Source organism: Panthera uncia, chromosome C2, assembly GCF_023721935.1.
Source record: "Panthera uncia isolate 11264 chromosome C2, Puncia_PCG_1.0, whole genome shotgun sequence".
NCBI classification, from domain to species: domain Eukaryota; kingdom Metazoa; phylum Chordata; class Mammalia; order Carnivora; family Felidae; genus Panthera; species Panthera uncia.
In genome coordinates this window covers 59,031,969-59,056,347 of record NC_064810.1, presented here as the reverse complement: position 1 = coordinate 59,056,347, position 24,379 = coordinate 59,031,969, and the positions used below count along the sequence as shown (strand labels likewise).

The following is a 24,379-nucleotide window of genomic DNA, read 5'->3' as shown; positions in this document are numbered from 1 at the left end:
TTGATCTCACTGTCCAGTGCTATGGTAATTTGATCAAACTTCTTTAAAGTCCTACTGTCAGCTGCTAACTACCCTAGAAGTAAAACAAATAAGTCAATAAAACGGAAAAAATAAAGCGCTACTGTCAGAAAGACAATCACTAGCCAATCTGTCAAGCAGAACAAGATTAAATGCATAGAGTCTAGAAGAAACCAGCCTCAGCAACGACAAAAAAACTTAAACTTTGTTTCACTGTCTTGTATCCTTTTGCCAAGTTTTCACAATTTTTTATTTGGGGGGAATCATCAAAATATCCTTTCCAATATTACAAATAGCAGGTCCTCTCTCTTCTCTAGCACTTTTCACCCCTTTCTACCACTCTTAAGGAAAAGTGTTCCACATGTAACATACTCCTACTATATATGCCCAGAGTTTTTTATGACTGATACGCAGCTGCCAGAAATGTAAATTATGAGCACTTGCTAGCCAAACACCTCCTCCACCTTTTTCCCTATTGATTCAAGACACACTAATGCTGCAATACGAAGGCCCGATCTCTCATTTTAGAAATGAGGCGACTGACAGGTTGAACAACATAGTCAAGAGTACCACACAGTGAAATCACCAGGCACAGAGCGTACATACTCTATCCCAAATTTTTTGTTCCCAATCTCCAATTCATTAAATGATACCATGCTTCCCTGTAGATTCACTATTGTGGAACAACTGAGTTAGCCAGGCCAAAATATATGAGTTAATCGACACTAGTGAATTTTTCAGGTCCTGGGAGCTTAACTCTTCAAATAACAAAACTTTAAAAAGTTATCAATTCTTGGGGCACCTGGGTGACTCAGTTGGCTAAGTGTCCGACTTCGGCTCAAGTCATGATCTCATGGCGCGTGGGTTCAAGCCCCACATCTGTGCTGACGGCTCAGAGCCTGGAGCCTGCTTCAGATTCTGTGTCTCCCTCTCTCTCTGCTCCTTCCCCATTCACACTCTGTCTGTCCTCAAAAATAAATAAACATTACAAAAAAATGTTTTTCATTCCTCAAAACAAAGTGCTTGTAATTAGCATATAGACCTAAACTGAGACAAAGTAGACTTTCAACACTCTAAACAAGTGCTTCTCAAACTTGAATGTTCATACAAATCTCCAAGAATTCTTGTGAAATAAAGACTCTAATTCAATAGGTCTGAGATTGGGCCCAAGACTCTGCATTTCTAATCAGCAGACAGGTGAAGCCAAGTCTGTTGGCCCCACATACTACAGTTTGAGTAGCAAAGGTCTAGAACACATACCTCTTTTCTTCCTCTCTCCTATTTCTAAATCCTCATTCCCCTGCTTGTTCCTTTTTTAGCTTTACCCTTCTTCTTAGGTTAAGTCTGCAAAGAAGAACCACAGTGACTATTTAGTCCTGTAGATAGCCCTTGGAATTACAAAGGTTTTCCAATCCATAACAAAGCTACACGATCATAGTGCAGAAGGGCCAAAACACTACAGTAGTCATAAACTGTCTCTGAATGAAACCAAGAATAATATAATCAATATAGATGATATGATTTTCAGGAAGTATAATTATTTGGTATATTTGTTAGCAATTAAACATTTTCCTTCAGATATGTTTTTAAAAAACTTAAGTTTCTTAATAGGAAGTCAGAAACTTATTCATGTTAAGATTCAATAACATTCACCGGACTTCAAGCTGTATTACAAAGCTGTAATCATCAAGACAGTATGGTACTGGCACAAAAACAGACACTCAGATCAATGGAACAGAATAGAGAGAACCCAGAAATGGACCCACAAACGTATGGCCAACTAATCTTTGACAAAGCAGGAAAGAATATCCAATGGAATAAGGACAGTCTCTTCAGCAAGCGGTGCTGGGAAAACTGGACAGTGACAGGCAGAAAAATGAACCTGGACCACTTTCTTACACCATACACAAAAATAAACTCAAAATGGATGAAAGACCTAAATGTAAGACAGGAAGCCTTCAAAACCCTCCAGAAGAAAGCAGGCAAAAACCTCTTTGACCTTGGCCATAGTAACTTCTTACTCAACACGTCTCCGGAGGCAAGGGAAACAAAAGTAAAAATGAACTATTGGGACCTCCTCAAAATAAAAAGCTTCTGCACAGCGAAGGAAACAATCAGCAAAACTAAAAGGCAACTGACAGAATGGGAGAAGAATATGTTATTTGCAAACAACATATCAGGTAAAGGGTTAGTATCCAAAATCTGTAAAGAACTTACCAAACCCAACACCCAAAAAAACAAATAATCCAGTGAGGAAATGGGCAAAAGACATGAATACACACTTCTCCAAAGAAGACATCCAGATGGCCAACCGACACATGAAAAAATGCTCAACATCACTCATCATCAGGGAAATACAAATCAAAACCACAATGAGATACCACCTCATACTTGTCAGAATGGCTAACATTAACAACTCAGGCAACAACAGATGTTGGCAAGGATGCGGAGAAAGAGGATCTCTTTTGCACTGCTGGTGGGAATGCAAACTGGTGCAGTCACTCTGGAAAACAGTATGGAGGTTCCCCAAAAAACTAAAAATAGAACTACCCTACGACCCAGTAACTGCACTACTAGGTATTTATCCAAGGGATAGAGGTGTGCTGTTTCGAAGGGGCACACCCCCCCCAATGTTTATAGCAGCGCTATCAACAATAGCCAAAGTATGGAAACAGCCCAAATGTCCATCGATGGATGAATGGATAAAGATGTGGTATATATATACAATGGAATATTACTTGGCAATCAAAAAGAATGAAATCTTGCCATTTGCAACTATGTGGATGGAACTAGAGGGTATTATGCTAAGCAAAATTAGTCAGTCAAAGAAAGAGAAATATCATATGACTTCACTCATATGAGGACTATAAGACACAGAACAGATGAACACAAGGGAAGGGAAGCAAAAATAATATAAAAACAGGGAGGGGGACAAAACATAAGAGACTCTTAAATATGGAGAACAAACAGAGGGTTACTGGAGGGGTTGTGGGAAGGGGGATGGGATAAATGGGTTAGGGGCATTAGGGAATCTACCCTTGAAATCATTGTTGTACTATATGCTAAATAACTTGGCTGTAAATTATAAAAAAAGATTCAATAACTGAGCTGCTAATTATGAAGAGAATAATGGTACTTGTACTAATCCTTATAACCTATTAATATTATTTCTTTTTTAGGCTACTGTAAAACTACAAGAAATTCTGCTACCACGTATACCTAAGAGTCAAGAGAGCAGCTTTCTAATGACTTAATATTTGAAGTACATATGTCTCATAATCTTCTATAAATTTCAGTTATAGTTGCAGTATACCAGATTCTGTCAAATATCTTATAACTCTGACAGGAATTGGTAGATTTGGAATGAGTCCTTTAAGATAATAAATGCTAGCATTCATATGGCAATAGAAATGTTCCTACCAAAAGACACTATACACCTAATCATGAGTCTCAAAGCAGAAGTCTCATTTTACAATGGGGAAACTTGACCCACATCCCAGTTCTGCAACTAAGTACAGTGCAAAGAGAATATGAAACTCCTAACTTTAAAACTTAGCTTGTAATTACTATATTCTACAGGTCAAACATTGTTAAACTTCCTTTTAGGTATCAAAACTAATTCTTTAAATCAAAGTTATGTAAAATAGCTGGTTTCTCAGTAACATTTAGAAATATGGTTTCTGCATAATGTTAGTCTCTTGCAATATAGTGAACAACAACGTAGGTAGAATCCAATTCTGTGCTGTAGTTTTCTCCCAGGAAAACTGAAGCAGATAATTCCACTCCATCAAACCAGACAACAGTGCATTCTAGTGGCCAAAGAAGAGCATAATCAGAAATGTCTCAGACTCTGGTAAAACTTAACTGTCTAAAATCAAGAAGCTAATAAAATATTATAAACATTATATGAACTGCTATAAATTTAAAGAAAATTTGCATTTAAGATTTAAGTGAAAATATAAGAAAGAAAAAATATTACCCAAAAGCTCCAGTCACCACTCCAGTTATGTAAATTTGGCCCCTGTTTTTTTGCTGACACTGTATTATTCTCATCCGCAACTGGGCTAGGATTCTCCTCTAACTCTTCCTGTGGCTCAGGGGCAAAGCTTGAATCCCCTGCATTTATTGCCTGGAAACAAGTATCAACAATTTAAATTACTTATTGAGAAATGCTCATTTTAAAAATGAAAAGAGTTAATGTTCAAAATACACAAATTAACTTGAAAACAATATTTAAGCATTTAGGAAACAGTAATTAACATGTTTTTTCTTCTACAATTCATATATTTACACATGTGACAAATATTCTCCAACTACTACTACTCATTAGGTAGTTTAATTGGCACTGGGAATTCAAAAATGAATAAAAGGAAGTCCTTAGCTTCCAGAAGTTCACAGTCAGCTAGAGGAATAATTAAACAGTAAAAAATACCATGTAAGGGGGATGATAATTAGTTCAACCTCTTTGGAGAATAATTTGCAATGCCTCCTCTGGTCTAGAATGGGTATAAACTAAAACTCTGTGCACATGGAGTCAACAATGGTTATAGTACTAAGAAAGTGGAAACAAACTTACTAACCATAATTTGTGGGAAATTGGTAAATTAACTCTGATTTATACAAACAATGTAGTTAAAAATCAATGAATCAGGCATTGACCCCCAATCTATGGAGCATTCTGGGGAAAGAGTACACTCTGTGCAAGAGATGGACCCATTTGGGCAGTCACTCATGAAAGAGAGTCATTTTGGAGTAAAAAAGAGAGAGAGAGAAAAGAGCTGGGAGGAGGGAAGGGAGCAACCATTGTGAGAACACATGGCTCACCTGGACCCTTAAATACCTCTGTTGTTCCTGCTGTTGCCCTGCTGCCACTGGTACCTATGCCTCTATTGTAACAAAAATCCTGATCCTCCAGGTTACGGAGAAAAGCAGCCATGGAACCCATGTGGCACAGCAAAGGGGTAATTCAAACTCAGCTTCAGCTCAGGGTTGGTTTTTTTGTTTTTGTTTTTTAGTGTTTATTTATTTTTGAGAGAGAGAGAGAGACAGAGGGACAGAGAGAGAGACAGAGCATGAGCAGGGGAGGGGCCGAGAGAGAGGGAGACACAGAATCTGAAGCAGGCTCTGGGCTCTGAGCCGTCAGCACAGATGTGGGGCTTGAACCCATGAGCTGTGAGATCATGACCTGAGCTGAAGTCAGACACTTAACTGACTGAGCCACCCAGGCGCCCCAAGCTCAGGGTTTTTAAACTCCACAAAGTAACCACATACCCCTACCCCTGTAGGGGGTAACACTGATTTGAGGCTCTCTGGAGGATGAAATTTATAAATATGAAATGATAGGACTCCCTCCACTTGAAATATATTCACTCACCACCAAAAGAGATAGAGAAAAACAATAAACAAACAAACAAAGAAACAACAACAAAATAGAGAAGTCCACAATTTGGCCCAGTTGGAAATCCAAAATTTACTAAAATAATTTATACAACAAAAGGTAAAGATTGGCTTTTATATCTCTATAGCACAGGTTTTTGAATTAACTTCAACATCTGCTGAAATGCCTTAAGTGGCAAATTTTCATGACTTTAATCAATACTGGGCTCAAACTACAGTTATACCTGGAGATCCCACTAAATTTAGGGAAATACTCAACATAAAATAGATAATAAATAGGTATGTCTCACTTTAACCACCAGAACTTCTGTCTTGCTGAAATTCTTCCAGGTAATGGTATAGTACACATCACCCTAAAATATTCCATATTGGCAGTGGATGCTCTGACCCAACAATAAATTTAAACAGAGTCTTTGGAGCATACAAATGGCTTTTTAAAAAGCCATGAACCACTCCCTCAACCCCTAGCTAAAATAGTAAATACAACTCAACTCAATATAACATTAAACAGGGCCTTTGAGGATTGGGATTTATTATAAAAGACCTAATTAGTGAAAGAGTGATTATCTCTATGGTTTCTCCATTTAACAGCTCAACATGGCCTACTAAAGTTGGAAAAATGAATGGTGCCTCACAGTTGATGACTGTGCCCCTGATGCTGTGTTCCCTCCCATGAAGGCCCCTTTACCACATACTATTGAAATTACTGACTCTATCCAATCAGAAACTGGTAAATATATGTTATAATAGGGGCGCCTGGGTGGCTCAGTCGGTTAAACGTCCGACTTCGGCTCAGGTCATGATCTCAAGGTTTGTGGCTTCAAGCCGCCCATCAGCCTCTGTGCTGTCAGCTCAGAGCCTGGAGCCTGTTTCAGATTCTGTGTCTCCCTCTCTCTCTGACCCTTCCCTGGTCATGCTCTGTCTCTCTGTGTCTCAAAAATAAGTATATATATATTATATATACATATATATATATATATGTTATATATATAACATATATATAACCTATATATATGCTATAATAAATTTGGCTAATATTCTGTTCAGCGTCTCTTTCAACAAGCTCTCAGTCACATTTTGCCTTCATCTCTAGTGGGACACTATTAATATACCTTTACAGAGCTAGGCACAGCATACCTCAAAAGGCTTGCCCTTACATGCAACTTTTACAGGCAATATTGTAATTGTAATTATTTTGCTCCAGGAGCACAGGTATGACATTACATTGCTTACGTCCTCCTCTGAAGACATTCTTTTGACATACCCATTCAAATATGCACAAAAGAGCTCACGAAAAGGGGATGGGCCATTGCCCCAAACACAGCATTAAGGCCTGCCACCTTAAATTCCTGAAAACCATTTGGTACACCAAAGGTCACTCCATCCCTGACAATGTCAAGAAATTACTATTGACCCTCTTAGCACCCATAACACTAAAATAAGCCCAACATTTCTTAGGAGTTTTGGGCATCTAGAGCAATATATTCCTCATTTACAAACTTTACTTAAGTCTGTTTACACTATTACTTGCAAATCAGTCATGCTGAATGAGGATCCTTCCCAAAAAAGACTCTAATATTTGTCAAAATCACAACAGACACTTCCATTAGTACTATTCCCCTCTCCCCCAAACACACACACACACACACACACACACACAGAACTCTTCATTACAGAGACTTTAGCAGCTTCTTTCCATGACTCTTGGAGTCTCTCAACCACCCATGGTGTCTATAAGTTGTCTATAGGCTTCTAATGCAAGAAACTATCCCCCAGGTCCCACGTTATACACCATTAGAGCAGCAGTCACTGACAGCATACTGGACTCTTCTGGAAATAGAGGCTCTACAAACCCTGAGCCTGTGACCCTCCATACCCAGACCTTCTTAGGTCTTAGAAGCAACACCTTGCAAGCTCAGCACAACTACCAAGGCCTCCTTGCTCTGGGATAAAACCAAATCTGAGCCCCCTAGCATATCTTACCCGCAAGAGGGCATGCCCTCCCCTGTCCTCATTCTTTCATCAGATGTCATGGTGCTAGAAAAGGCCATCACTCTTCTGAACCCCTTGTTAACCTGAAGAGTGACTTGGGTTCAAATGAGTGAACAGCAGTTGGAGTCTGTACACTCTAAATTCCCATTTGAAGTCTGACAGACAAACCTACTGTTCAGTGAACAGCATTACCACCATTACACATGATGGAGCTCTCTGGATATCTACTGCTTTTCATCCCTTAACCAAGATGTCCCTGATAAAGGTAAGGACCCAAGGGTCAGCACAACTGGCTGAACTTCCCATAGTCATCTTAACACTGGATGCTCTGGCCAACAGTTGGCTCCATCTGCACATTTTTACAGACTCTTGGGGCACTGCCTCAGAGCTGCACCCTTTGGGATAAAGCACTCTAGAAATCTGTTTCACAGATACTCAAAATACAAATCAAGATCACCATGTCTTGGGGCACCTGGGTGGCTCAGTCAGTTAAGGGTCCAACTCTTTATTTCTATTCAGGTCATGATCTCACAGTTTGTGAGATGGAGCCCGAAACTGGGTACTGCACTGACAGCATAGAAGCTGCTTGGGATTCTCTCCCTCTCTCTCTGCCCCTCCCCTGCTCACGTGTACGTTCTTTCTCTCTCTAAATAAATAAATAAAATTTTTTTTTTTAAAAAAAGATCGCTCGTGTCTCTACATATACTAAACCCATAATAAAAGACCTCACCAAGATACTCCTTATGCCTGTTAGAGTTCCAGAAGATTACTAATAGAGACCAAGGCACTCATTTTATTTCTCAAAACACACTGTTGTGCTCTTGAACAAGGCATTCCAGGGAACTTTCATTTTCCTTACTGGGCACAGGCTGGAGACCTAGTAGACAGCCATGATGGCTTACCTACACTAATTCAAATTCAACTAAATGAAAAATCGTACCTTTCAGTCATTAACCCAACATCTGGGTGAACTGTGATAAGGAGTCTCATTCAATTTTTTAATGTTTGCCTGCTGACAGATTTTAAGCCTCACCCGTCCTTTTTCCTCTTCTTTCCCCCATATGGGCAAGTGGGTGAGAAATTCTGGGTGCTCTCACCTTTGGTGTGGGTGAGAGAGTCAAACCAAGCAAGCCCCAGTCCACACACAGCAACCCTTACCCTGATCCCACCAGGGTAAACCTGGATTAAACTTCCTTTCCTTGTCTTTTAAATCATTTAGGATCTGCTTGAGAAGCCTGACCTACTTCTACTTTTTCATTACGTATTTAATAAGCCATTGTATATATAAGTAATAAGCCTTCTCATATATTCATGGTGCATGTGTGGCATAATTCTACATCCAAATCAAATTGAAAGGGTAGGGGTTCATTCTGACTTTGTAGAGTGGCTACAACAGAATCCTATCTCTCTAACTTATTAGTTGTGTGGTCTTTGCCAGTCAATTTCTCTAAATCTGTTTTCTCCACTCTACAGTAGGGGTAATAACTCTCGGTAGTCTAAACTATAAACTCATTGAGAACAGGAATCATGTGTCTGTTGCTCACCATCTTATCCTAACACCAGTGCCAGGGACAGAGAATAAAATAACTGATTGGGTTCATTAACATGTATCATGCCTATTTCATTAAGTAATGTTTCTGAGGCTCAGTTGAAATAGTACATTCACTTGTTCATTCAACAATTATTCGAATGTCTCTACCATTTTGTAACCTGTAAAATGCTACTCACATAAAAGGTATCGCACTGATTGCAATTCTCTAAAATATATACACCCAACCAACGTAAAAGAAATGAGCGTAGTGTTCATAAATGCAGGTAGCCCTGGAACAAAAGTAGGCTTTCACCCTGAAGGTTAATCAGCAAGATCTTCCGTTTATCAAATAAGACAGTGAGCAAAGAACAAAACTAGTTGGAACCAAAAGCTTGGTTGACAGCACAGTTATTTACGCTAGAGTCCTGAGCCCTTTATTCAAGAGCTGATAGTTTAGGGAGGCGGGTGAGACTGGATCAACGTGATGTCGGGTCAGAATCACGACAACGGAACGTGAGTCGGTGGGGCCTGAGGCTGAGACATCTGGACTAGGACATTTCGGGACCAAATTCCTGCTCTCCACGCCCACAGAGAAGCAGACTTTCCACCATCGCCGCGAGGGGAAGGCTCGCAGGAAGCACACGAAACCGTTTCCTTGGTAACAACTTTCCAAATTACTCCAAAGAGCACGGAGAAAACGGAAGGGAGGAATTAATTATCATAATCTGAGAAGGTTCAAACAACTATCGTGAAGAAAACTGCCGGGTGCAGCCACCGCTTGGGAAGCCGCCCCAGCGAAGAGCCGCTTACCTGGCGTACAGTCAGAGCGCCCTCCATCGCGGCTCCTTGGGCCGCAGCGGAACCGCGCACGCGCGCCCCGAGTGGGGAGGGGGCGGCCCGGCGCGTGCCCCGCGACCACCCCCGGCGCGCGCTCAGGACTCTGGGCCACGCACGCCCCCACCGCGACCTCGGAGGGCTACCTGGGATCCTGCCTGCGCGCCTTGCGCCCTCTGGCGGCAGTCGCCTTTGGCTAACTAGTGAGAATGTAATGTTAATTTGTTAGCGCGCAGACCAGTCTTTTACTAGCATCAAGATAAGCCCCCTGTACTTCCCTACCTCCCAGTACCTACCTCCCAACCTCAAACTCCTGTGCCTGTGGTGAAACGGCTTCCGGGCATTAGTCACTCCTCACAAAGTCCCTCCTCAACCTCTTTCACACAATACATACTCTGCCCCAGGGTGCGAAAAGGTGAATTGCATGGCAAAGTCGTTCCTTCAAATAAGGGCCTGAAGTTATAATTCATAGTTAAAAGCTATTGAGTGTTTTCACTCTTATGTGGATCCTGAGAAACTTAACAGAAACCCATGGAGGAGGGGAAGGAAAAAAAAAAAAAAAAAAGAGGTTAGAGTGGGAGAGAGCCAAAGCATAGGAGACTGTTAAAAACTGAGAACAAACTGAAGGTTGATGGGGGGTGGGAGGGAGGGGAGGGTGGGTGATGGGTATTGAGGAGGGCACCTTTTGGGATGAGCACTGGGTGTTGTATGGAAACCAATTTGACAATAAATTTCATATATCGAAAAAAAAATAAAATAAAATATTTAAAAAAAAAATGTGACATGAGATGATAAAAAAAAAAAAAAAAATCTATTGAGTGTTGGGACGCCTGAGCGGCTCTGGTGGGTTGAGCGTCTGACTTCAGCTCTGGTCATGATCTCACAGTTCATGAGTTCGAGCCCCTCATCAGGATCTGTGCTGACAGCTCAGAACCTGGAGCCTGCTTTGGATTCTGTGTCTCCCTCTCTCTCTCTCTCTGCCCCTCCCCCACTCACACGCATGCTCTCTCTCTCTCTCAAAAATAAATAAAACATTAAAAAAAAAAAGGTATTGAGTGTTGCCGATCCTGGTTCCTTCCGCCCTCAAAATACAGCTATAAAAGACATTCTAGAACAATTAAGGAAGACTGAATGTGAAATACATATTATTTATATGTATAAATATATTGATTAGTGTATTAAATATATTTACGAAATAAATATATTTCTTCCTTGTTACAGAATAAATAACGGTTTGTGGATAAAATTATTGATATTCATTTATGGATAATTACTACTTGGTGGTTATGTTGGAGAATGTCTTTATTATTAGAAAATTCATGCTCAGGTATTTAGGAATGAGGTGTCATGATGCCTACAACTTGATTTCAAATGCTTCAACAAATATAGATGCCACGGGCTGAATGTGGAGTCCTCCCCAAATTCATACGCTGACATATAATCCCCTTCTACCATTTGAGGACACTGTTAAGAAGACTGCAACTATGAATAGGGTGTGGGTTCTCACCAGACACAGAATCTGCAGGTGTCTTCATCCTGGACTTCCCAGGCTTCAGAACTGTGAGAAATAAATCTTTGTTGTTTACAAGCCACCTAACCTCTGGCATTTTTTGTTCTAACCGCCTAAATAAACTAAGACAACAGATAAGGGGAAAGAGAACGCAAAATAGCAAAATGTTAGCAATTATTCCATCTATGTGGAGGGTACACCACTATTCAGTTATTCTTTTCTTGTTTCTGTATGTTTGAAAATAATCATAATGGAAAGTGGAAGAGGGAGAAAAAGTCAACTCCGCTTCCACAAAAAGTCAGATATTGAGTATCTTTTTTAAAAAAGTATTATATATAAGTTATTATATATAAGTTATAATATAACATATATTATATGTTAAGGAACAATTACCTAATAAGATAATCAAGAAAGGATATATTCTTGTTTTTGTTCTGCAAAACTTAGCATAAACTGTGTTTTTCTTCAATGTTGTGTACAAGAATAGGCTGAAGAAAAAATGCCTATTATTTGAACCAGAAGCCATGCTAAGAATTCTACTCTGGATTGAAAGAATTTAATATTGCCAATATTTTTTTAATGGTACAAGATGAATGTGGTTATTATGTAAAGTATTTTAAAACTAATATTTAAATTTTTTTAACTTTGAAACAATTTCAAACTTACAGAAAAATTGCAAATATATTACAATAACCTTTTCCCTGAGCCATTTGAAAGTAAACTGTCAACAGTGTGCCCTATAAACTCTGAATATTTAGGTGAATATTTCTTGCATACAAGGACATTCTCCCAAACCATCATAATATGACCAACAAAATTGGGAAATTAACATCATATTACTACATTCTAATTCTCACATCACACTAAAGTTCAACCAATTGTCCCAGTAAGATCCTTCATAGTAAGAGAATATAGCCCCAAATCACGTTATCATCTGTTGCCATATCTCCTTCAATGTGCAATATTAAATGCCCCTTGCACAGGCTCCCTCCTCATCCATCCCACCCTAACCCCCTTGCCCAGCCATCATGGTCCCGGCATTCTGCATACACCCCTTTCCTACTCTGCTCAGGTTGTATAACCCCTCACAGTGCCACCCCCACTAAATTATTTAATTTTTTTGAAAAGGTGGAAAAAATGAAAATAATCTGATAAAGAAAGGTCCTAAGGTTGGGCTAGGTGAATCACTATTCAGGTTTTAGACCAATTTTAAAAGGGTGACATTGTTTTTAAATAGAGATTTCGAAGTTGAGGAGATAAAGAGGAAACAGCAAAGACTGAGAAGGAATGGCCAATGAGGTAGATAGAGAACCTCATCCTGAAGTCAAATAAAGTATCTCAAGGAGGATGAAAAAAATCAGAGATGTCAACTATTGCTAACAGGTCAAGTAGGATGAGAACTGAGAATAGTTCTATATCGCTCTATATTTATCAATCTGGAGATCATTCGTTGACCTTGACAAGTCAGAACAATTTTGGTGGAGAGCAGATTCAAGAGAAAAGGAAAGGTTGTAGAAGACAATATGTATAAACAACTAGTTGGAAGAACTTAGCTCTAAATGAGGCAGTGAAATAGGACAGAGCTGGAGGGGAGATTTAGGGTCAAAGGAGGGTTTATTCTTCCGCTTTGTCTTTAAATTTTTTTTTTTTATAAGATGGGAACAATAGCAGCATATTTGAATACACATGGGAATGCCCCAACAGACAGGTAAAATTTGTGGTTCAAGAGAGGCAGGGAGAGCTTTGGGAGTGAAGACCTTGAATAGATGGTGGGGTAGGCTCTACTATGTAAGTGGATGGGCTGGACTACAACGGGAACATGGACTGTTCATCCTTAGTATTGCGAAAGAATATATGGCACAGATGCAGGTAAGTGAATAGATGTGACAAGATGAGTCTGTGCAAGTTCTCTTGTGACTGCTTCCCAGCAGCCCCTGACAGCCAGAAGATGGCCTGGTGCTCAGAGCAGAGGCCATGGTGGTCTGTTGAACATGAAAAACTACACATGTCACTGGTGTTTTTTAAAAGCCACTTTGCAAGCATGATAGAGCAAGGGCAAAGGAAGTCCACTCCATATTCAGGTGTAAGCAGACAAAAATGGGGACATGGTTCAAACCACAAAAATGGCCAAATATCCCCTTATGCTGGCTAATGTGAGTTAACTGCTGCTTCTTTCTCATTCACAGCTTTCACTGCATTTTGTTCCTCCCACCTTCTACATAAGATTTATTAAGATACTCAACCATACAATTACTACAGCTTTTGTCAACATATAATCCTGGAGAAAGCCCCACTTCTTGACTCATCCTCCCAGAATCACCAAAAACAGAAACCCAAATCCTATAGTAAATCCTCTCTAACACCGTTTGACTGAGATGTCCTCATGATTCTCTATGGTGTGTACTTTCGCCTTTGTTGCAATGAGTCAATAAACCCAACATTGCGGTCTTTGGCTGAAGGGCATTGCTATTTCGCAGTGAAATAAAACACAAGGCTGAAAGTGATTTATGGAGGACAAGTTGTTGGAAGTTTGAGGAAAGGAAAAATTATGAGATACTTGGGACCATAGGAAAATAAATGGAATAACATATTAAGAAAACAGTAGGATTGCCGTAATACCAATGCCAAGCTGAGATTTGTGGCCATGTATTTAAAGTGAGATCACCCTGGGGTGCCTGGCTAGCTCAGTCAGTAGAGCGTGCAACTCTTTTTCTGGATCAATTTCTTTTAATTTACATTCTACTTAGTCAATATAGTATAATATTGGTTTTAGGAGTAGAATTTAATGATTCATTACTTATATAACACCCAGTGCTCATCGCAACAGGTGCCCTCCTTAATGCCCATCACCCATTTTAGCTCATCCCCCCACCCACCTCCCCTCAGCAACCCTCAGTTTGTTCTCTATAGTTAAGAGTTTCTTGGGGCGCCTGGGTTAAGTGTCCAACTCTTGATTTTGGCTCAGGTTATGATCTCACAGTTTATGGGTTCAAACCCTGCTGGCAGCACAAAGCCTGCTTCTGATTCTCTCTCCCTCTCTCTCTGCCCCTCCCCCACTCTCTCTTTCTCAAAAATAAATAAAATAAACTTTAAAAGAGTCTCTTATGGTTTGCTTCCTCTTTTTTTTTCCTTCCCCCCTATGTTCATCTGTTTTGTTTCTTAAATTCCACATATGAGTGAAATCATGGTGTCTTTCACTAACTTATTTTGCTTAGCATAATACACTCTAGCTCCATCCACATTGTTGCATATGGCAAGATTTCATTCTTTTTGTTGGCTAAGTAATATTCTATTGTGTGTGTGTGTGTGTATATATATATATATGTATATATATATATATATACATACCACATCTTCTTTATCCATACATTAGTCGATGGACCCTTGGGCTCTTTCCATAATTTGGCTATTTTTTATAATGCTGCTATAAACATTGGGGTGCATGTGCTGGTTCTAAGTAGTATGTTTGTATCCTTTGGGTAAATACCTAGTAGTGCAATTGCTGGGTTGTAGGGTAGTTCTATTTTTAACTTTTTGAGAAACCTCCATACTGTTTTCCAGAGTGGCTGCACCAGTTCGCATACCTACCAACAGTGTAAGAGAGTTCCCCTTTCTTGAGTGTGCAACTCTTGATCTTGCAGTTGTGAGTTTGAGCCCCATGTTGGGTATAGAGATTACTTAAAAATAAAATCTTTTTAAAAAATAAAGTAAGCTGGAGCGCCCGGGTGGCTCAGTCGGTTAAGCGTCCGACTTCAGCTCAGGTCACAATCTCACAGTCCGTGAGTTCGAGCCCCGCGTCGGGCTCTGGGCTGATGGCCCAGAGCCTGGAGCCTGCTTCCGATTCTGTGTCTCGCTCTCTCTCTGCTCCTCCCCCGTTCATGCTCTGTCTCTCTCTGTCTCAAAAATAAATAAACGTTAAAAAAAATTTTTTTTAAATAAAAAAAAATAAAGTAAGTAAAGTAAGATCATACTAACATATAAAGAGCTCCTGGAAATTAATACGGAAAGACTGATATGGAAATTGATCAACTAAAAAATTGTTAAGGTATATGTCAGAAGTTCACAGAAAATGAAATACAAGTGTCCCTTTTTAAAGTGCTCATTTTTACTCAGAATTTTAAAAAGTAGAAATAAAAAACACATGGAAATACTATTTTCACCTACAAGACTGACAAAAGTATAGTAGTTTGATAACACAATCTGTTTGTTGACAAGACTGTTGTTGACAAGTCTCATGGTGGGAGTGTAAGGTGATACAGCACTTGGCAATAGCTATAAATGTTACAAAATGCATACACTGTTGCAGCAATTTCATTTCTGGGTTTTTTTCCTATAGATTTATTTGCAGACATGCAAAATAATGTGCAAAGTTATTCACTGGAGAATTGTTTGCATTAGCAAAAAGTGGAAACAAATGTTCATCAATGAAAGCTTGGCTAAATAAACTATGTACATCCATCTATTGAAATTCTATGCTAGATTAAAAAAAAGAAGAAGTCTGAGGGGCACCTGGGTGGTGCAGCCGGTTAAGCACCCAACTTCAGCTCAAGTCATGACCTCATGGTTCCTGAGTTCAAGCCCTGTGTCAGGCTCTGTGCTGACAACTCAGAGACTAGAGCCTGTTTCAGATTCTGTGTCTCCATCTCTCTCTGCCCCTCCCCTGCTCACGCTCCTTCTCTCTCTCTCTCAAAAATAAATAAAAGTTTAAAAAAATAAATTAAATTTAAAAAAGAATGAGAGAGAATGACATCGACAAATAAGACAGAGTAGGAAACTCCGAAAGTTTGTACCTCCACAAAAGCAACAAATAGGTTAGCAAAAAAGGTCAGGACCTACTTATTTGGAACTCTGGAATCCAATCCAAAGCTTACAACAATCAGGGAATGCTTAATTAAGAAAAAACAGCTGAGTCTCAGTAAGAGAGCTTTGTGGCATTTTAATTTACCCTGGTACCATCCCCCACTCCACAATAGCCCACATTCCTGGTACTAGCTCCTGGCATTGGAAGGAGTAGCACAGAACTTATTAAAGAATTGGAGTTGCTTGCTTTGACCTGTCTGGTGGCTCCCTGATGGACCAGCTCAATGATCTGCCTTTATTTCACCTAACTCACAACTCTCCCAGGGATAGGGCAGATACTTTAAAGAGGAGGGGTGGAAGCAAACATTTGTGGGCAAATGATTTAGCCACTGCAATTTGGAGCAAAGGAAAACAGTTGAGGCAAACTGTGGGCAACCTGAAAAGTTTGGGAGGAAAGGCTGGGGAATAAGGGCTTTGAAAAGCTCCCACAAATTTCAGGGAGTCTGGAAAGTCACGCATATGCCCAGAGCTGGGAGCATGCACAGAAAAGACCTAAGAAGGCCCTAAGTTCTTGCTTAGGAGGAAGGAAGCACAGCAGGAAGGCAAAGCAAAGGCAGAGTTGTAAAGTCTTCATCCCAGACCCCAACCTCCCAAAGACTGGGAGGTTTCTTTTCTTTCTTTCTTTTCTTTCTTCTTTCTTTCTTTCTTTCTTTCTCTTTCTTTTTTCTTTCTTTCTTTCTTTCTTTCTCTCTTTTCTCTTTCTTCTTTCTTTTCTTTCTTTCTTTCTTTTCCTGGAGTTTAAAAATCTCTGCCAAATCACTAGCTGATCACTGAGCTAACAGAACAGAGATTTCTATGCCCATGCATGATAATGATCGTAAATTCACAAATTTAGTTCGGCTCATGAGTAGTCACATTTATAGAGACAGTAGAATGGCGGTTTCAAGTGGCTGGGGGTAGGGCACAATGGGGAACTATTGTTTAGGTGTATGGCCTTTCAGTTTGGGAAGATGAAGAAGTTCTGAAGGGGGCAGTGGTGATGATAGCACAGCAACATGAATGTACTTAATACACTGAACTGTACACTTAAAATGGGTAAAATGGTAAATGTTATCTTATGTGTATATATATATATATATATTTTTTTTTTATTATAAATTTTAGTTAACATACAGGGGCACCTGGGTGGCTCAGTCAGTTAAGCATCCAACTTCAGCTCAGGTCATGATCTCACAGATTGTGAGTTTGAGCCCCACGTTGGGCTCTGTGTTGACAGCTCTGAGCCTGGAACCTGCTTCAGATTCTGTATCTCCCTCTCTCTCTGCCATCCCCTGCTCATGCTCTGACTCTCTCTGAAAAATAAATAAACATTAAAAAAATTTTTTAAAGAAATATCAAGCTTCTAAAAGCCAAGGAAAGACTGAATTATTGCTCCATATTAAAGGAGAAGACATACGGCAATAAAATGCAATGTGTGATCTTGAATTGGATCCTGAACTAGAATTATTTTTTTAATTGCTATAAAAGGACATTATTGGGACAACTGGAAAACTTTGAATAAAGTCTGCAGATTAGATGATAGTGTTTATTAAAATTAATTTCCATTTTTGATAATTATACTATGGTGAGAATGTCCTTGATTGGGGGAATATATTGCTGTCTATTCATTTAGGTTTAACTGATGTATTTAGGCTTAACTCACTCTCAAATGGTACAGAAAAAAAATGTGCAGAGAGAAAGAATAAGCAAACAAATAAAGCAGACATGGAAATGTTAATAATTGGGGGATCTGAATAAGGGTTTATGGGAAGCCTTTGTACCATTCCTCAACTTTCCTTATTTCATAGAATTAAAAACTATTATAAGCTGTCAAAATAAATAGAGTGAAACACACCTGCACAGGTGTGTGTTTTTCTGCAGGGGCACAAGTTCGAGCGCAGAAAGGGCTGAGTTGGATTTAGAGTTGATTTTTACCATGTGAACATGCTAAAGCAAGAGAGGCTCAAGGGAGATGAATGTGCATACAGGTGTGTGGGAGTAATCGTTGTCCTTAGAATCCAAACTGGGAAAGAGGCAAAGCAAAGGTTAGAAGTATGAAGGACAAATGAAAAATATTAGGATTAAAGGTTGGTAAATCTAGTTGGGGTTGAAAGATTGCTAGTGATTGCTACAATTAAGAGTTCTCAGTTCTATGTAGGGGCACCTGGGTGGGTCAGTCAGTTGAGGGCCCGACTTCGGCTCAGGTCATGATCTCACGGTTTGTAAGTTGGAGCCTCGTGTCTGTGGTGATAGCTCAAAGCCTGGAGCCTGCTTCAGATTCTGTCTGTCTGTCTCTCTCTCTCTGCCCCTCCCCGCTCGTACTCTGTCTCTGTCTCTCTCTCTCTCAAAAATAAATAAAACATTAAAAAAAATTTTTTTAAGTTCTCAGTTCTATGTAAATGATAACATGACAGAAAGAGTCTCAGAATGTTTCTTATCTGGCAAAATTCATAGAAATTTGGATAAGTACATTAATTTTTTTTAAGTTTTTATCTAAATTCCAAAAAGTTAGCATATAGTGTAATACTAGTTTCAGGTGTGCAATGTAGTATTTCAACACTCCCATATAACACCTGTGTGTTCATCACAACAACGTATAAGTGCATTAACATTTTTAAAGAAAAAAATTAGAGGTGACGAGTTGGAAAAATAGGAAGTGGTGCTTGTAATTGAGATTATGGATAAATTGCAATTATAATGATGAGTTCTCTTCTATGAGCCTTAGAGTGGGTGGCTGCCTAGAGCAGACAAGATGATGGGGGCAAGGTCACTGAACTAAGAAACCGGAGATTGGAGATATAATCTTAGTGGATATTGAAATCACCAAGTACTACGGTCTGAATGTGTCCCCCTCACCAAATTTGTATGTTGAATCAATCCTAACCCCAAAAGTGATGGTAGCAGGAAGTGGGGCCTTTGGGAGGCTCTCCGCTCTCATGAATGGAATTAGTGCTCTTATAAAAGAGACTCCAGGAAGCTCCTTGCTCCCCACCCCACCATGTAAGGACACAGACAGAAGGTGCCAGCTATGAACCAGGAAGAGGATGTCACCAAAACACAACCATACTGGCACCTTCATCCTGGACTTCTCAGCCTCCAGAACTATGAGAAGTAAACTTCTTTTTTTATAAGCCACCCAGTCTATGGTATTTTGTTAGAACAGCCCAAATGAACTACGATACCAAGTATAAAAATAATTGCATAGAGGAAAGTGACCATGAGCAAAGAACAAAACTCTTCAATAAAAAAAGAAACATGAATGAGTCTGTAGACAATTACAATAAAGACAGGTAGTCTGTGGCATTCTTTTCTGACATAAAATTCAAAGCTAGGGTTTTAGGGAGGAGTAAAGGAGAAGAGTCTGGAAGTAATAGAAGGAAAGAAGGCAATCACTTTTTCTCTGCAACCAGTCATGTTCCAGTTACTATGCTGCATGACACATCACCTAAGACCATAGTGGCTGAAAACAGCAATAATTATTCATTATCTCTCATGGTTTCTATGAGTCAAGGATTTGGGGACAGCTCAGTTGAAAAGTTCTGGCTCATAGTCTCTCATGAGGTTGCCCTCATTAGCCATGTGGTGCTCCAGTCATCCATCAAAAGGCCTGGTTGAATCTGGAGGATCCATTTTCAAGGTGTCTCATTTACATGACCCGCAACCTGGAGCTGCCTGTTGGTTTGGGACCTCAGTTCCTCTCCACACGTGCCTCTCCAAAAGGCTGCTTGAGCCCTCATGGTATGGCAGAACCTTTCCTCAGAGCATGTTGTTGCAAAAGACCAAGCTGGAAGTTGCAATGCTTTTTATGACCTAGCCTTGGGAGTTGCACACTGTCAGTTACACCACCTTCTATTGGGCTAAAGGGTCAGACCTGATCCACTGTGGGAGGTGACTATACAGGGCATGACTCATGGGAGGCAGGATCGTTGGGGGCCTTCTAGGAGTGAAGCTCCCACAAGTGGTATGACAGTGTGGGACAGAAAACAGCCACCACTTGAGAAGGCTGTAGGGAAAGCAGTGTCCTCAGGGGGAAGTGAGATTTCAGTCACAGCAAAGTGAAGAGAAGTTCTAGAGAATATTCAGGGGGAAAAAAAAAAACAAAACCCAAAACTCTGAGAAATTAGAAGATAGGGAGTTTTGTTAATGTTTGATCTTGAATTCCACAGCATACCAAAAAGGAATTTGAAAGTTGGGGATGGGGGAGAGGGCAAGGGGTTCGATAGAGATGCACGGTGACAAGAGTCTGGGGGTGGGGGGAGCTGGAAACCTTGGGTGTCTTGTACTGAGTGACGTAAATAAAATTGTAGGGCATAACAAGATTAGTCTTGATGGCTATATTAGTCTCCAGGGAAACAGAACCAATTTTATGCATATGGAACAAACTACACAATCTGCCTTCTGCAGGCTGAAGATCCAGGAAAGCCTGTGGTACAGTTCCGAGAATCTGAGAGCCAACCGTTCTAAAGTTCCGGCCCAAGAGGAGGAGAAGACTGATGTCTCAGCTCAAGCAGTCAGGCACAGAAAGCAAATTCTCCCTTCCTCTAACTTTTGTTCTATTCAGGAGCTCAACAGATTGGATGGATGATGTCCACCCACTTTAAGGAGGGCAAACTGTTTTACTCAGTCTGCAGATGCAAATGCTAATCTCATTTGCAAACACCCTCACACAGACACAGCCAGAAAGAACATTTAGTCAGATATCTGGGCACCTCAGGATCCAGTCAAGTTGACACATAGAATTAACCATCACAATGTATTTGAGGCAGATAGTTGTGGAGAAGATATGGGTGTTAAGGAGATAGATACGGGTATGACCAGGAGCATACAGGATCCTTGGACCACCTCTTTATTCCTTCTCACTGAGCCCCATAGGCCGGGCCAAAAAGGGAAAAGTGAAAAAAGAAAGTATGCCACTTTTTGCCCCTTTACTAAGTGAAACTTTCCTGAATGATAACTCTCTCACTTAAATTTTATTATTAGAGCTTACAAACGTCACTCTTTCCACTTTTTTAATGTTCAGTATGACTGACTTTAGCACAGATCCCTCAAAAATACCATTCTTAATTTTTATGTCTTTTTCTAATGCTGCTAATCCATAAATGGTGAGTTAATGTATCTGTACATACGTATCTAATTTTGTTCCTTGCCAAAACTCATCAAAACCACAATAAGAGGAATTGTGGACAGATAGGGAGAACAGGAGAGGATACCAGAGCAAGAAAATTTCATAAGCTAGAAAACAATGGAACAAGGGGTAACTGATTTATAAAACTGAGCAAGCCAGGTTCTCAACTGATATTGGGGAAAACTGAGGACTCACCAAACTTATACCTCAGAATCCTGAGAAAACACAGGAATTGACACCACTAAAATAACCCTGGAACTGGTGATAAAGAAGGGGAGAGGGATTAGAATAGCAGCTAAAATAAGGAGAACGAGGGTCAAAGTTATTAGAAAACAGTTATGTGTCTAAATCATCTCTGTACTTCCAGGCTGCTGGGCAATTGTATGATTTTTTTAAAGGTGGTATTTTTCCATTGTTAATCTTTTATTTTTTCTTTTTTTGTTTTAAGTTTATTTATTTTCATAGAGAGAGAGAGAGAATGAGAGCAAGTGAAGAAGGAGCAAAGAGAAAGGGAGAGAGAGAATTCCAAGTAAGCCCCATGCTGTCAGCACAGAGCCTAATGTGGGGCTCCAACTCACAAACTGTGAGATCATGGCCTAAGCCAAAACCAAGAGTCAGATATTTAACCAACTGAGCCACTCAGGTGCCCCCAACTGTATGATTTTAAGATGTACAATGTCCCCCGGAATTTTCCAGCCTAAGAAAGAAGCTCCTGGAAAAGCTGCCCATTGAGAAACCAGTAAAGACAAAATGTAGGATACAAAAAACTGGAAATGGAACCACAAGACAGATGAAGGGAGCCCCTAAGTTGAGGCTGAAGGCAGATCCCAGAATAACAGCTGGGGATGGGATGTTGGAGGCACCATGTTTTATACTGGGGCTGTGCAGCTCAAGAGACAAACCAGCTGAGCACTGTCATCCCCAGGATCCTCCTTCTCCTCTTCCTCCTCCTCCCCTTCCTCCTTCTCCCCTTCCTCCTCCTCTTCCTACTTCTCTCCTCCTCCTCCTCCTCCTCCTCCTCCTCCCTCTTCTTCTTTTTGTCATTTACCTTCTTTTTAGCTGAGGATGGACCCCGCCCCCCCCCCTCCCCGACCACAGATCTTGCTCAGGTTCTTTTCTGTACTTAGCTTGCGAAGAAGTCCCTATTCTTCCCCATGCTCTGCTGCTTTCTTCCATAGGTTTCTGCTTTAACTTTCTCCTGAGAGCTGGAAGTAGTCAGGGGAAGTCTAGAAGCAGAAAACACAGAGCAGTCCACTCTATCTGACCATACTTTTGCTAAATGTCAGTATCTGGTCCAGGGGCCCAAACTACAGTGAGCCCTATGCTTTCCAGGATACCAGAAGTCCCTGCCACTGACTTCCCTAGAAACCATTTTGGTAAATGCTTGGGGAACCTGATGCCAAATCATGACCCATCGGCTCTGTTGAGTCGATTTTCTCCTAGAAGTCATTATCTGATGGTGGCAACGTCACTCTTCCTCATACAGAAAGATAGGTGCTTGCTACTTGGCTGTGCTTTTCTTCTCTCTTTTTATTTTTTAACTAAGAAATGTATTATTTAGGAATACATATAAGGTAAATCTATGAATTAAAACAGCAACTGATTAACACAAAAGAGTAATGTTTATCTTTAAAGGAAGGAAGATGGATGCAGTCAAAGGAGGGATGGCGGTGGGGGGGTGGGTTCTATGTTACTCAAATATTCTATTTCTTTTTTTTTTTTAACATTAATTCACTTTTTAGAGAGAGTTTGAGCAGGGGGAGGGAAGAGAGAGAGGGAGACACAGAATCCAAAGCAGGCTCCAGGCTCTGAGCTGTCAGCACAGAGCCCGACGCAGGGCTTGAACTCATAAGCAGTGAGACCATGACCTGAGCTGAAGTCGGACATTTAACCGACTGAGCCACCCATGTGCCGCTAAATGTTCTGTTTCTTATTCTAAGTAATGGATACATACATATTTATATTACTTGTTAAATTGTCCATGTAAATATTATATATTTTTCTGTATGCATGATACATTTCCCAGTATTTTTAAGTAAATAGAAAAACAATTAACAAAAATAATTTTACTATTATTTTAGTGTTACTCATTGAATATTAGATCAACAGAAAAGTCTTAGTGTTGATTTGAATAGTTTTTGTAAGGTGCAAGTGGCTGCAATACATTTTTCACCTAATAAAGAAAAGCCAACAGATAAGTTTAACAGAGAGCCAAAAGAGGTTTAAGACAGAGAAAAGGTAACATTTCCTGGGAGAGTAGGATGAGATCCCCTGGACAGAACTTTAGAGATTAGTCAAAGCGAAGGCTACATATGAACTAGAAGCTAGTTGGGGCAAAAAGAGAAAAGTGCTGAGAGACTTCCTACATCATTTGCTAAAAGTATCAGGTTTCTAGATTGCATTTCATTACACTGTGAATTATTTAAATCCACCTGGAAGCCAGTTTCTGAAACGGAATGCCTCATATTAATTATCTAATGTGGCCCTGTAACTTATGATGTTAAATAAATAAACACACCTGAGGTTGACCTGCCATCCCTCACACCTGTCTCCTATCCCTGTGCCTTAACACACAGGGATATGTATAACTTCACAATGTTAGCATTGTTATTTTACGTAGGAATATTTGCTTTTACAAAGATATAGGCATATGCTTTCTAATAGACTATTGATAGTGTAATTAAATTTAGAGATCATCAAACATGTTGAGACAATGTTTTCTTTTATATAATATTCTTCCTGAAAGTTAGACATATTTAGAAACTACATTATCCATTTTATTGAATCTAACAGGCCACAGGAGTATCATTTTTTAAAAATCTCTAGCGAGATCATTAGCAATTTAGCAGTTATAATTCATGGATAAGTGTTCATTCTGCCTACTACAGATAAGAATAGAAACTGTGTTCATTGTGGTTAGAACTCATGCTAAATACATATAAATTGTAAAATATGTAGTATTTTTTAAGTTTATTTATTTATTTTGAGAGAGAGAGGGGAGAGAGAAACCTGAGCAGGGGAGGGACAAAGAGAGAGAATCCCAAGCAGACTTGGTGCTATCAACACAGAGCCCACTGTGGGGTTCAATCTCACAAACCATGAGATCATGACCTGAGCCAAAATCAAACACTGG

At 39.9% G+C, this 24,379-nt stretch overlaps 1 protein-coding gene across 2 annotated transcripts in view; it reads right to left on the bottom strand.

Annotated features, from left to right (window-relative positions):
• Positions 1 to 9,830, bottom strand: part of GRAMD1C (GRAM domain containing 1C) — a 102,193-nt gene extending 92,363 nt beyond the window's left edge. For both annotated transcript variants that reach the window (XM_049629411.1, XM_049629412.1), the window contains exons 1-2: positions 9,749 to 9,830; positions 3,998 to 4,147 (exon numbers count right to left, since the gene is read on the bottom strand). In XM_049629411.1, the coding sequence (XP_049485368.1) occupies positions 3,998 to 4,147; positions 9,749 to 9,775 (177 nt within the window). In that variant the 5' untranslated portion in view covers positions 9,776 to 9,830. The remainder of the gene's footprint in view (positions 1 to 3,997; positions 4,148 to 9,748) is intronic.
• Between the last annotated feature and the right edge of the window lie 14,549 nt (positions 9,831 to 24,379).